This window comes from Panthera tigris, chromosome A2, assembly GCF_018350195.1.
Source record: "Panthera tigris isolate Pti1 chromosome A2, P.tigris_Pti1_mat1.1, whole genome shotgun sequence".
NCBI classification, from domain to species: domain Eukaryota; kingdom Metazoa; phylum Chordata; class Mammalia; order Carnivora; family Felidae; genus Panthera; species Panthera tigris.
Window position 1 is genome coordinate 124191683 of NC_056661.1, and position 14646 is coordinate 124206328.

The 14646-nt window shown below is 37.7% G+C and overlaps 1 protein-coding gene across 2 annotated transcripts in view; it reads left to right on the top strand.

The window, feature by feature from the left end:
• NPSR1 (neuropeptide S receptor 1) overlaps positions 1–14646 on the top strand; it is a 153840-nt gene that overhangs the window by 90702 nt on the left and 48492 nt on the right. Inside the window, exon 3 of one of the 2 annotated variants that reach the window (XM_007078568.2) lies at positions 6496–6599. The exons of the other annotated variant lie outside the window; for it this stretch is intronic. Within the exon in view, the coding sequence (XP_007078630.2) occupies positions 6496–6599 (104 nt within the window). The remainder of the gene's footprint in view (positions 1–6495; positions 6600–14646) is intronic. 2 annotated transcript variants of the gene reach the window in all.

A 14646-nucleotide genomic window follows, 5' to 3' on the forward strand; every position in this document is an offset into this window, starting at 1 on the left:
ATAGATATAAAGCAGAAGTTCGACAGTCATGGTGGAGAAGCAACTGGAGTGCTGAGAAGGTCCCAACCCCATGGCCCAGATGCACAGGTGGATATTAGAGGCTGAGCTCAGGCAAAGTAGAACCCTCCAGCCAGCAGCTTAGCAAGCACTGAGCAACAAGAGGCAGCAGTGTTACAGGAACGCAGATGCAGATGAGGGGAGAGAATGGATTATTAGAACACCCCACGCCCCAGCTCCCACCATCAATGAACACTCAAAGAGGAATTTGAGGCATAGGGGTTGCAAGTGACCATAACAACAACATCGGTAACCAGTAGGAAAATGCAAATTGAAGCTAGGGCCTTATAGCCCAACAATCTCACTCCTGGGTATTTACCCCAGGGAAAAGAAAACTTACATTCACACAAAATCTTATACGTAGATGTTCGTAACAGCTTTATGTGGAATTGCCAAAAACTGGGAACAACCCAAATATAATGAACTTATTATCCTCCCGTATTCTCAAGAGGCACCACCATCTCCCATGAACACCCAAGCCAGGACCCATAATACAGTGTAGACTTCTCTCTCTGCCTCCCATTTAAAACATCTATCACTCAGTCCCCAAGTCCTTCTAATTTTACCTTATAAAGTATACCTCAAATCTGCATCCTTCTCTATATCTCAATTCCTATTTGACATACCCCAGGTACTACTTATCTCTTTCCTGAACTTTTGCACATTTCCCTAACAAGTGTAGTGTAAAATGTAGCACTGGACCTCCCAAATTGATCCCCCAACAGTAACTAAAGAAATCTATTTGAAACAGGTGTTTGAACACATCAACATTCAATTGCTCCCACAGTACACAGGGGAAAAAGCGCAAGAGTTCCTTTAACTGGCACCGGAGACCCTAAATGGCCCAACTCTTGTCTCTGCAGCCCCATTTCGTGCCGCTTGGAAGCTCCTACTTCAGACTTCAGCAACTACAAACTGATGTTGTTTCATATACACAAGCCACGGAATCTCTTACCTCACTTTTTCTCGTCACAACTTTGCTCATGGTGTCATCCCTGTCTAGAATCAGTGTCCTTCACCCCCTTTCCATGTGACCCCTTCATATTGACCCTTCAGGGTTCAGTTCAGGTGTCCCCTCTTTCTTGATTTCTCCCCACTCCACCCATATCTGTGCTCCAACTAGGAACCCACACTCATACTTGCAAGAAGCCATCAAAGGGGCAGTAATGCCTGCAGGGAGCCTGTTTTGGCTTTTCTGAGTATTTCAGCTTCCTAGGATCTCTCACTGAAGAAATTTCAAGAAACAGGAGTAATAGTGGGGAAGTGATTAAGACTTTTAAAGTGCATCCTTTGTTCCCAAGGTCCTGTTAATTACCATTTAAGAAAGGTTTATTTGCAATGTATTCAATTACTTAGGTAACTAAGTAGCTTTTTACCGATCAGATCCAGCAGCATTTGCTTAATAGCAGCAAATGCTGTGGCCCAGGCTTCACTGATAGTCTACTCCTAGATATGGGCTCATTAAAGACTGAGCTCCAGGAGAAAAAAAGAAATGTTACTGGGGGTACAATATAATTGTTAATGTATCACTTCAGTTCAGAAAAACATAAGTTTAGGGATTTTCCCCATTATTCTTTATTTAAAGAATACGTAGGGGTGCCTGGGTGGCTCAGTCGGTTGAGCGTCCAACTTCAGCTCAAGTCACGATCTCACGGTTTGTGAGTTCCAGCCCCACATCTGGCTCTGCACTGAAGGTGCAGAACCTGCTTGGGATTCTCTCTCTCTCCCTCTTTACCTGCCCCTTCCACGCTCGCTCTCTCTCTCTCTCTCTCAAAAATAAATAAATAAACTAAAAAAAAAAAAGAATATGTAAAACAAAAGAGAATATCCAAGGAACTTCAATTGGCCCAATCCACTCATACATCCAGTCCATTCCTGCCAGGAAACCCTTCATGAGATTTCTATTAATCAGGTCATAACCCACAACTCTCAAGATGTTTCTCAAATCTGACCTTCTCAGAACTTCTCTGATTTCTCTAATCTTTGACAATTTGTTGTAGTTCCCATGTGCTTGTCCATGCTCTAATTGTCACCTACAGAGAAACAAAAAGGAAAAGACAGACAGGCATAAGACTGGGAGGGCCCAATACCTTACATGACAGACCCTACCTTGTGAATGGTCAAAGGAAGCTCCTGGAAAAAAGAGGACATGTCAGCTAGATATTGAAAGGTAAATAATAATTCAACAGATTGACAAATGGAACAAGGCAATTTCAAGAAGACGGAATGCATGTCTGAAAACATGAATGTGTGATCACTATGGTGTTCAATATAAAAATGCCAGGTGGTTACTTAGCAAGACGTAAGTCTTAGCAAGTCTTTACGCTAAGTTGGAAGCTCAGCCTTTATCTTGTTTACAATACAGATCCTGAAAAGGAAGATTTACCATCACAGTTCTCTAAAGGTATAGAAGCAAATCCTATGGGTGGAGTGACCCTACAAATAGAGTAGGCTGAGAGAAAAATCAGGGCAACCAGGACAGGGAATGAGGGCATGGGAGGAAGAATCGTGCTTGTATATTGGTCTAGGGATTAAAGGAAAACAGATAGAACAAGAATTGGGAAGGGAAGGGGAGGGGAGAGGAGGGGAGGGAAGAGGAGGAAAAAAAACAGTGTGGTGAAGACTAGACACTAACATCCAGTCTGGGTTACAAGTCTGACTTCAGCTGTAACTTGTTACACAATCTTAGAAAACATTTTAATCACACGAAGTTTGCCTATCTCTCAAATGAGGAATTTATAGTTTTTTGTTAGATTAAAAAATCTTGAGATACTTTAAATACTTAAAATATTGACAAAGATATAGTGACTGCTTAGTAACATTCCTTAGGATCATGCTCCGTGTCGTACAGAAACCTGGATTGAGAGTAATAATTCTCCTTTGAACAATGAAGCCAACTCTAGTTACATGAGATGTCACCATGGGGGGAAGCTGGGTGATGGGTACGTGACGACCCTCTGTGCTATTTTTGCACATCTTGTGAGCTTTTAATTATTTCAAAACAAAAATTGATTTTATTTATTTTTTAAAAAATGTTTATTTTGAGAGAGAGAGAGAGAGAGAAAGAGCGTGAGTGGGGAAGGGGTAGAGAGAGCTGGAGAGAGAGAATCCCTAGCAGGCTCCATGCTGTCAGTGCAGAGCCCCATGTGGGGCTCGATCTTACCCACTGTGAGATGATGACCTGAGCTGAAATCAGGAGTCAGATGCTTACCTGACTGAACCACCCAGGAACCCAAGTTTAATTTTTAAAAAGCCATAAATGCCTTTTCCAAACCATAGAGACAATTTATTTGACAAATACGTTCTGAGCACCTACTATATGCCATCCCCTGCTCTGGATGCTAGCCTCCCTTCTGTTCTCATTCTCCAGCATGCACAGAAGTAATTAATCAAGTGACAGTGCCATTTTCAGTTTTTGTTACTCCTCTTTAACAGAAACACAGTAATAAAAATAAACCATTGGAAATGAAATCATGAGCGGCCTACTCCAAAATAGGAGTTTCTTTTGTGGTTTAGCTGTTCAGCTTTCCGAGAGCCTGAACTCAACCAAATGGATACCCTTCACTTCTAAGTAAGGTTCTGCCCACTCTTCTGTCTGAGCAGAAATGCACAGAAACCACAGATTCTCTCCCATAAAACCTGGCAGTGTTTCTCAACAAAGGCAGGATTAGAATGTTGATCTGAACAGTTTCGTAGAGGGTATAGTTCGTATGTCATGCAGGACAGAGTTGACACTTGCTTTATCTTTGTGCAGCCTGAAGCCAGGGTGTGTGTCTTCATGACCATACTAAAGCCTCGATTTCAGCCCCCACGCACCCTCCCACCACAGCAGGACAGAGCAGTCTACAGCCTCAAAAATCTGCACAACCCTACACTGAGAGCCTGCTGCAGTATGCTTAGCACATCTAGCCCCATTCACTAATTATCTACAGTCAATCATAAAATAATGAGTAAATTACCTGTGTTCTACCCATCCTCTTCTCTTCCTTCACTGTATAAACCCAGCTCTGCCTCCATCAGCTGATCACAGCCAATTACTCTGACCACAGCTGTGACTTCTCTTCTTGACTGCTAGTCCCTGGACCAACGAGTCCAAAGTGTCTTCGTGTCAGCCATCACTTTCAGTTCGAGGGGACCCTTGCTATGACCCCCGGCAGGTTTGCAACTTCCTTTTGGGACTAGGACCTCCAGCCTGCAGAGCAGAAAGGTATACACAGTGCCCCCCCCAGGGGTTCACTGGGAGTAATATGCAGTGTGACCATTCCCACCTCTACCCCTTGGTTCTCAGGCATATGTATATCTCCTGTTAGTGACACAGCACCATAAAGAGAGTTCTGATTTAATGCATACGCAGCATTTTGGAGGATGGGATTCCATGCTTTCAGAGTATTGCCACTAAGCTGGCACTTTGTGCCTTTACTAGTGCATCCCAGTGCTCCAGGAAGACAGCTGTGCTGGGTGGCACACTGTGTGACATAAATAGATTCTATGATCCATGGTGCAAGCCTATATCCCCTCCACAATGAAGTGGGTTTCCTGATCAGATACTGTGTTATGCGGGATTCCATTCTAGTTGGGCAATCAGAAATCCTCTAGAGATTGGTGAATGGTGTTGACTACAACTCAGAGGTCAGGGAAAGCATGTTCATACCCAGAACAAGTATACGCTGGGAAGATGGACAGCTGGCCCTTGCAATATTGAAGGGTCCAGTGTAGTCAGCTTGTCACAACGTAGCTGGTTGGTCTTCTTAAGAAATAGTGTCATACTGGGGCTCAGCGTTGATCTCCACTGTTGGTAATTCAAAGACATTCAAATACAGCAGTAGCTAGATTGGCCATGATAAGGGGTAATTCATCATGTTGTCCAATGAGTAGTCTTGCTGTCTGCCACTATTATGAGGAAGCAGATATGGAGTTATTCCAAATGCTAAGTATATTAGTATAAATTAAACATTCAGGGAATGGGGAAATGAATAATGGAGGGTCTGCAGATCTAGTGAACCATTCCATTTCAACTAGGATTCTATTTGTTACCTGGCCCCAAAGATTCCACTCTTCTAGTCGGGCCAAAATGACACTCAGGTCTCTAGGTATCATGTCAACATAGAGCCTGTGCCTCAGTACTCAAAATGTCTGTATATTCTTCTTTCCCCAGTGTACAGTCACACAAATAAGTGACCATAGGTCCCTTTGGGGAAGGACTAGGAGAATTATTACAGTGCAGCCTTACCATGTATAATAAGACCAGGCTCTATGACCACCTTTCCTACATCCACTCTAGCATAGTTGGAAGCTTCTTTGTAATGCAGGTGCTCCTCTCACCAGTACATTCTTGATGAGTGATGTGTCTTCTGAGTCCTTCCATGGAATATAATTCTCTGGTGGGTCTTCTGGCTTTACATAATATATCCATTATAGCATGCACACTTTACTTGGCCTTTTTATTTTTATTTTTTCTACTGTCTGCCGGGGCAACTCAGGCATTTCTCTTTTGCCTAGGAAAGACCAACACTTTCTCCAGACTTCTAAGAGCTACCCTGGCAATGAATTTGCCTTGCCTCTTGGGTCTTTGACAGAGTGTTATATCCCATGTTCCAAGGAAGTGACTCTAAGTCAATGAATTCTTACTTATCCTGTTTTAAGTACCAGCCCTATCCATCAATTAGCAGAGAATCCCTATAGCACTGTTTCGAGAATGATTCTGGATCACATGATCAATTAGTGATATGTCATGGAAGGGTGAGAGGGAGCTTCTAGACATATATTTTACCATTTCTGATATAGATATCTACACAACTTTCAATCTAAGTACAGAAATGAGTAAAGATAACCACAGGAGCCTAAAGTCTCTGACTTTGGTCTCAAATCTTGGCCTCAGTTCCTCTGTTGTTTAGCCAATTAAGTTAATGAAATTGATAGATCATGCACTTGATTTTTTCCAGGCATAGATGTTGAAAGGGGAAAGGAGAAGAAAGAAAAGAAACCTGGAGTGAAAGTGGAGTGCTGTCATTGCTGGTAGGGAGGTAACAAGAGGTCGACATTATAAAACAGTGGGTACAAGAAGAGGGATTTTGAGGGGCTTCTTAAAGATAAATATTTTCCTTTTCTCAATTTTTCCCTTATCGATCCTCACACAGTCCTTATTTTGGTACAGATCTAAACCCCCTTAAAGCTCCTCTTCTGTGACTTAAAAGGTCAACTGTATGGTTACCAAAATCATTTTAGTCATTACCAAAATCCTTCCAAGGTGGTTACATCTGAGTGGTAACAAGACCTAATAATAAAAGTCAATGAACTCCTGCCTTGCCTTACTTTTCCTTAATGGCCACCTGATAAATCAGAAGGAAAAAAAAAAATCTCCCTAGGAATTCATTTCTATTGTGGCAAGGCTGGAAATTTGAAAGAGACTAAAGTTAACCACTTGCATGTTTTTGTTAGACTCTTTCACAGGACTGGTTAACATCTTGACAGATATCATTTGGCGATTCACTGGAGATTTTATGGCACCTGATCTCGTTTGCCGAGTGGTCCGCTATCTGCAGGTATGTAGCCCTTTAAAAATATGAGGCGGGGCGCCTGGGTGGCTCAGTCGGTTAAGCGTCCGACTTCGGCGCAAGTCACCATCTCGATCTCGCGGTCCGCGTGTTCGAGCCCCGCGTCGGGCTCTGGGCTGATGGCTCAGAGCCTGGAGCCTGCTTCCGATTCTATGTCTCCCTCTCTCTCTGCCCCTCCCCCATTCCTGCTCTGTCTCTCTCTGTCTCAAAAATAAATAAACGTTAAAAAAAAATTTAAAAAAAAATATGAGGCAAAGTGACAAGTAGTTTTTGGAGTCTTCACAAGGAAAATAATATAGAACTCAACACTTCCACACAACAAACTTATCACTTACTCCTAGTTGGAAGGATAAGCCAAATTGGTAAGATTTTTAAATTTTTTTTTTGCTAAAAATAATTAATATATAAAGCAAACATAAATAAGCATTAATAAGAACATAAATATTCACATTTTAAATTGGGGGGGGCGGTAAATATGAAGGACTTTGACATATTCTGGCTTTCTTGGTCCATTCAAGCTACTGTAAAAATACCACAGAGTAAGGATCTTATAAAAACAACAAACATTCATTTCTCACAGTTCTGGAGGCTGGAAGTTCAAGATCAGTGTGCCAGCAATTGTCAGGTGAGGGCCCTCCTCCAGGTTACAGACTTCTTATGGCAGACGGAATGAGGGAGCTCTGCCAGGCCTTGTTTATAAGGGCACTAATCCCACTCATTCATGAGGGCTCCACCCTCATAACCTAACCACCTCCCAAAGGCCTCACCTCCTACCATCATCACACTGGGCATTCGGATTCATATGAATTTTGGTGGGATACAAACATTCAAAGTTCTTTTTTTGTTTGTTTTTTGGTTTTGGTTCCTTTAATTTTTTCCTCCTGAAACTAACACAACACTGGCTACTGTTCTTTTTGAAAAACTGTGACAGACTGTCAGAAAATAGGTATCATCTCTAGTTGTTTTAACTTGTGGTGCCTGTATTACCACCTAAATTGGACTTTTAAAAATATCTATTGGCATTTGAATTTCTTCTTATCTAAATTGCCTACTATCCTTTTCAATTTTTTTATAACTGGGATACTTGGTTTTTTTTTTTAATATTTATTTATTTTGAGAGAGAGAGAGAGAGAGAGAGAGAATCCCAAGCAGGTTCCATGCTATCAGCACAGAGCCACACTTGGGGCTCAATCTCATGAACTGTAAGATCATGACATGAGCTGAAAATCAAGAGTTGGATGCTTAACTGACTGAGCCACCCAGGCATCCCTGGGATACGTGCTTTTCCTTAATTATTGCTAATATCTATTTTTAGATTAAAGACATTTATACTTTGCCTGTTGAATATACTTTAATGTAAAAATTACTAATGCAAATATATATGCATAAAATAGATGGTACAAAATATTACATATTTACCATATACATATATTATATTGTTAATACACCATATATGTACATACTATGGATTAAGGCACTTCAACTAATACAGAAAGAATGAACTGTTTCATAACTGGCGTTAGAACTGATGTGTTCTGTTTCTGAGCTCTTAAAATTATTTTCCATTAATAATTTTTATTCTGATGCCCATATTCCGGATCTAAATTATTGTAGCTCTAGAGATGTAGAGTACATTTCTGGAAAACCTTATCCCACAGTATTCCACTTGCTAGTAGGGTTTTTAAGAATCTTCATATCTATATTCATCTACAATTTTCATTTATTCTATCATTTTCAGACCTTGGAAATAGAGTTACTCCATCCTCAGAAAATGAATAGAGAATAGTTACAATTAAAAATCTTTGGGGTGCCTGGGTGGCTCAGTCAGTTAAGAGTCCAACTTTTGATTTCTGCTCAGGTCATGATCTCATAGTCCATGAGTTTGGCCCTGCCTCAGGCTCCATGTTGATGGTGCAGAGCGTGCCTGTGATTCTCTCTCTCTCTCTTTCTCTCTCTCTCTCTCTGCCCCTCCCTCACACTCTCAAAATAAATCAATAAATTTTAAAATAATAAATAAAATAAAAATCTTCTGTGTTCTGAATATAATCTTGAAAGTTTAGTAGATGTGAAAGACCCCTGATTACCATCTGGAACTGGTATTTTCTCAGGGGTTATTTTTTAAAACATATTTTAATTCCTTATTGAAAAAATTTTGCTTCCTTGTAGATAAATGTTATCAATTGCTTACTGTGGCAATTGCTGAGAAATAAATTATGCCAATACTTAGTGTTAGAAGCAGGGATATAGTTGAACTAAATAGCTCTCAGTTGAAGTAAACTAAACTATCTATCAAATTGACCTAATTGGCATTTACACAACACTTCATCCAACAAGGCAGAATACTTATTCTTATCAAACTCACATGGAACATTCACCAAGGGAAATTACATCCTGGACCATAAAATACACCTTAACAATGTAAAAGAGTGGAAATAGCACAAAGTATGCTCTCAGACCAAATTAGAATTAAACCAGAAATGAGTAACAGAAGGATAGCTGGCCAATCTCAATGTTCTAGGGGATTATACCCACTCTAGGTAACATGTGGGTCAAATTAAACATGAAAATACAACTTATCATAATTTGTAGGACAATAAAAACAGTGCTTTTGGAGAAATTTATAGCATTAAATTCTTGTATTAGTCAAGAAAAAAGACCTAAAATTAATAACCTAATCTTCTACCTTAGGAAACTAGAGAAAACATACAATGTATACCTAAAGCAAGTAGAATTTTTTAAATGATAAAAACTAGAGCAGAAATTACTAAAACTGAAAACAGTAAATCAACAGTGAAAATCAATGAAACTATAAGCTGGTTCTTTGGAGAGATAATAAAATGGATAAACTTCTAGTGACAGTAAACAAAAGAAGAGGGTTGGCACAAATTGTTAATATTAAAAATGGAAGAGGGTTAATTACTACTGATCCTATAGATTTTAAAAGGATAATAAAGGAATGTTATGAACTATATGCCTGAAACTTTGATAATTTACTTGAAATGGACCAAATCCTTGAAAGACACAATCTACCAAAACTCATATAAGGAAAAATAGACAAGATGAGTAGGCCAGTATCTATGAAACAAATTTAATTAATAATTAATAATCTTCCGAGAAAGAAAGCACCAGGCCTAGATGGGTTTACTGGTGAATTCTACCAAATATTTAAGGAAGAAATTATACCAATAAGTTGCTAATTTTTCTAGAACACAGAAGCAAAGGGAATGTTTCCTAACTCATTCTGTGAGTCCAGCATTATCCTAACATCAAAAACAGACAAAAGAATTACTGGAAAGGAAAACTATAGACCTATATTTCTTGTGAAAATAGATGTAAAAATTATCAACAAATACTAGCAATTGAATCAAAGTATTTATAAAAAGAACTACATACCACGGTCAAGTGGAATTTATTCCATGTATAAAAAGCTGGTTCGACATTTGAAAATCAATTGATGCAATCCATTATCTCAAAAGACAAAGAAGAAAATGTATATGATCATTTCAATAAATACCAAAAAATCATTTGATAAAATCCAATATCGATTCATGATAAAAACTCTCAGTAAACTCTTCATGGAGGAAAATTTCCTGAACTTGATACAAGAACATCTACAAAAAGCTACAGCTAACCTCATACTTAATGGTGAGAAACTGGATGCTTCTTTCATAAGATTGAGAGCAAAGCAAGGATGTTCACTCTCATTACTCCTTTTCAGCATCATACTGAAGTCCCACTAACTCAACAGGACAAGAAAAATAAATAAAAGGTATACAGATCAGGAAAGGTGAAATAATATCTTTGTTCACATATGACAAGATTGTCTATGCAGACAATCTGAAAGAATTGACAAAAAACAAAACCAAACAAAACCACAGAGAACCTATGGGCTTATTAAGTGAAAATAACAAGATTACAGAATATAAGATTAGTAAACAAAATTCAATTGTGCTTTTATATGCCAGCAATAAGCAGTTTGAATTTAAAATGAAAAACACAATACCATTTATGTTAGCACCAAAAATATGAAAGCTCACGTATAAATCTAATAAAATACGTGCAAGATCAGTATGAAGAAAACTACAATACTTAATCAAAGAAATCAAAGAATATCCAAATAAATGGATAGCTGTTCTATGTTCACAGAAAGGAAGTCTCACTATTATTAAGATGTCAATTCTACTCCAATTTATAAATTCAATGCAATCCCAATAAAAAGCTCACCAAGTTATTTTATAGATATAGACAAACTCTAAAATTTATGTGGAAAGGTGAAAGACACAGAATAGCCAACACAATACTGAAGAACACAAATGAAAGACTGATACTATCTGATTTCAAGACTTACTATAAAGCTACAGCTAAATCAAGACAGCATGATATTTGCAAAAGAATCAACAAATAGATCAGTGGAACAGAATAGAGGTCCAGAAACAAATGCACACAAAAAGTCAACTGATCTTTGACAAAGGAGCAAAGACAGTTCAATGGAGAAAAAACAGCCTCTTCAAGAAATACTGCTAGAGTCATGGGATATCCACATTAAAAAAATAATAATCATCTAACTACAAACCTTACACCTTTCAGAAAAACTAACTCAATATGGATCATAGACTTGAATGAAATATGCATGCTATAAAACTACTAGAAGAAAACATGGGAGAGAAGCTAGGGTACTTAGGATTTCTCAATGACTTTTTAGGTATAACACCAAAAGCACAACCCAAGAAAGAAAAAAAAATGAAAAGTTTGATTTTATGAAAATTTCAAATTTCTCTGCAAAAGACATTGTTAAGAGACAGAAAAGACAAGGCACAGAATGAGAAAAAAATGTTTGCAAAACACATACTTGATAAAGAATTTGTATCCAAACTATACCAGACCTGGATGCCTAGGTGGGGCTCAGTTGGTTGAGCATGGGACTCTTGATTTTGGTTTAGGTCAGGATCCCAAGGTCATGGGATCAAGCCCTGTGTTAGGCTCTGTGCTGAGTGTGGAGCCTGCTTAAGATTCCCTCTCTCTCTCCCTCTCTCTCTCTCTCTCTCTCTCTCTCTCTCCCCCCCCGCCCCTTCCTCCCTTCACTCTCTCTCTAAAAAAATGTATACACACACACACACACACACACACACACACACAGACCTCTTAAAACTCAACAGTAAGGAAACAGCCCACTTAAAAATAGGCAAACTATCTGAACAGACAGCTAACCAGAGAAGATATATAAATAATGAACAAGCATATGAAAAGAAACATTATATGGCATTAGGGAATTGCAAATTAAAATGAGAAAGCACTACATACTTATTAGGATGACTAAAATCCAAACAACTGATGATACAAAATGCTAGTGCTGTTTGTAGGAGTGCAAAATGGTACAGCCATTTTGGAAGATATTTTGGCAGTTTCTTAAAAAATTGAAAATACTCTTGGGACACGTGGGTGCCTCGGTTGCTTAAATGTCCAACTCTTTATTTCGACTCAGATCATGATCCCAGCATCATGGGATCAAATCCCGTGTCAGGCTCTGTGCTGACAGTGTGGAGCCTGCTTCGGATTCTTCCTTTCTCTCTCTTTCTCTCTCTGTTTCCCCCTCCCCTGCTTGCACACACACACTCTCTCAAAATAAGGACATAAAGATTAAAAACAAAGAGAAAATACTCTTATCATGCAAGATAGCAATTGTGCTCCTAGATATATATCCAATTGAGTTTATGGCTTATGTTCACACAAACTTGCACAAGAATGTTATAACAACTTTACTCATAATTGTCAAAAATTGGTAGTAAGATGTTCCTCAAATGCTGAATGGATAAAAAAAAAAAAACTTTGGTACTTCCATATCATGGAATACTATTTAACAATAAAACATAATGGGCTATCAAGCCATGAAAAGTCATGGGGGAATCTTACATGAACTTTGCTAAGTAAAAGAAGTAAGTCTGAAAAGGCTACAGAAGTATGATAACTATATGATGTTCTGGAAAAGGGAAACTATGGAGACAGTAAAAATATCAGTGGTTGCTAGGGATTTGGCAAAGTACAAGGCATTTTTAGGACAGTGAAGCTTTTCTGTATGAATCATTGATAGGGGACATTATTCATTTGTCAAAACCCATAGAACTATACAACACAAGTATGGACTTTAATGGTAATGTATTGATATTGGATCATCAAATTTAACAAATGGACCACACTTAAGATGTTAATAATGGGGAAAAGTTGGGGATGGAGGTGGAAACTATCCTTTTTTCTATGAATCTAAAATTGCTCTAAAAAATAAAGTATATTAATTTTTTAAGTCAATCCAGGGATCCTCCTTTACATGAATCCAATCTGGTATTTTTCTAAATAAAATTTTTCTAAGTTTGCTGCATTTAAGTCTCAACTTCTGTGCAAGATTTTCTTTGGTTTTATATTTCCTAGGTCATTTTTGTCAGAATAGAGGGGTGGGGTAGTGAGAATTCAGACATATGTCCTCAATCTGCCATCTGTTATCCAAATGGTATCCCATATGTTGTTGATGTGTAGAATTTTCATTGTTGACATTTATGAATTGACTATAATTGTACTTTGATTTCCTTCTTGACTCAAGTTAATTACAAGGGTGTTTAAATTTCCAAGTGGTATTTAAAAAAAAAATAACATGATACTGATTTCAGTTTTTATTGCTTGTTGTTTTAAATATGCAAATTATATAAATTGTATAATTTTGAAATCTATTGAGGGATTTTTTTTCTTGGTAGTTTATTTTATGATCAATTTTTGAAATGTTGCCTAGATATTTTACAATAATGTGTATTATTTTTAAAATGTGTTTAATTATTTCTATGTATTATTGTGTTTTATACTTGGTAAGTCTTTGAACATTTTAGTTATGCATGTTTAGTATTATGTTACTTGTTACATATAAGTTTATTAATATTCTGTCATCATTATGTATTGTATCAATAAAAATAATTCCTTTGTCCCATGTAGTACAGTTTGCTTTGAATTTAATTTGTCAAATAGTAGTATTGTAGTAAATGCCTTCTTTTGATTTTAGTTTTTCCTATGCCTTTGGCCATCACTCTATTTTTAAACTTTGATAATAATTTGGACTGAGAGGCTTATTTTCAACACAGTATACAGTTAGATTTGTGGAAGGGTTTTGTACATAGTCTTTGTTTTAGTCAAGGAGTTTAAGTCATTTATATTTATTGAGACAAATAGTGTTTGGTGTTATTTAAGTCACCTCATTTTAATCTTTCTGTGTTATTTTTTTTATTTACATGTTTTTTTTCCTTCCTGCTTGGTTGTTAATTGTGGTAGGCTGAAAAATGGCACCCCCAAATCCAAATTCTAATCCCTGAAACCTATATATATTACCTTATACGGCAAAAAAGGACTCTGCAGATGTAATTAAGTCCAGGAATTTGAAATGGGGAGATTATTCTGGATTATCTTGATGAGTTCAAGTGTAATTACATATATCCTTTATTAAAGGGAAGGGGGGAGATTTGACAAACAGACATAAGCCATTGTAACCATAGACTCAGAGATGAGATTGGTGTGGCCACGAGTCAAAGAATACTGGCAGCCACCTTCAGCTGAAAGAGGCAAGGAATGGATTCTCCTCTGGGGCTTGTGGAGGGAGGGTGGCCCTGCCAACACCTTAATTTTTGACCCAGTGTAACTGATTATGGACTTCTAGTCTCTAGAAGTGTAAGAAAGTGCATTTATGCTGGTTTAAACCATGAAGCTTGTGGTGATTTGTTACAATAGCCGTAAGAAGCTAATAAATTATTTTCCCCCCTTTTATTTTATGTCATAGCTTATCTTTAATTTTTAAATGTAATATGTCTCTATCAAAGTAAAAAACAACAGAGATGTCTAAAATGACCAAATGGAAATATATAACATGATTTCTTTCCTTCTACTCTCTCTTCTCACTCAATTCCCCAGATTTTTCCCTGGAATGTTTCCTAACTATATTCATAATGATGTTGTAAACATTTTGTGGGATTTGGGGGAACTCATTGCTTACCATAGCTATTAT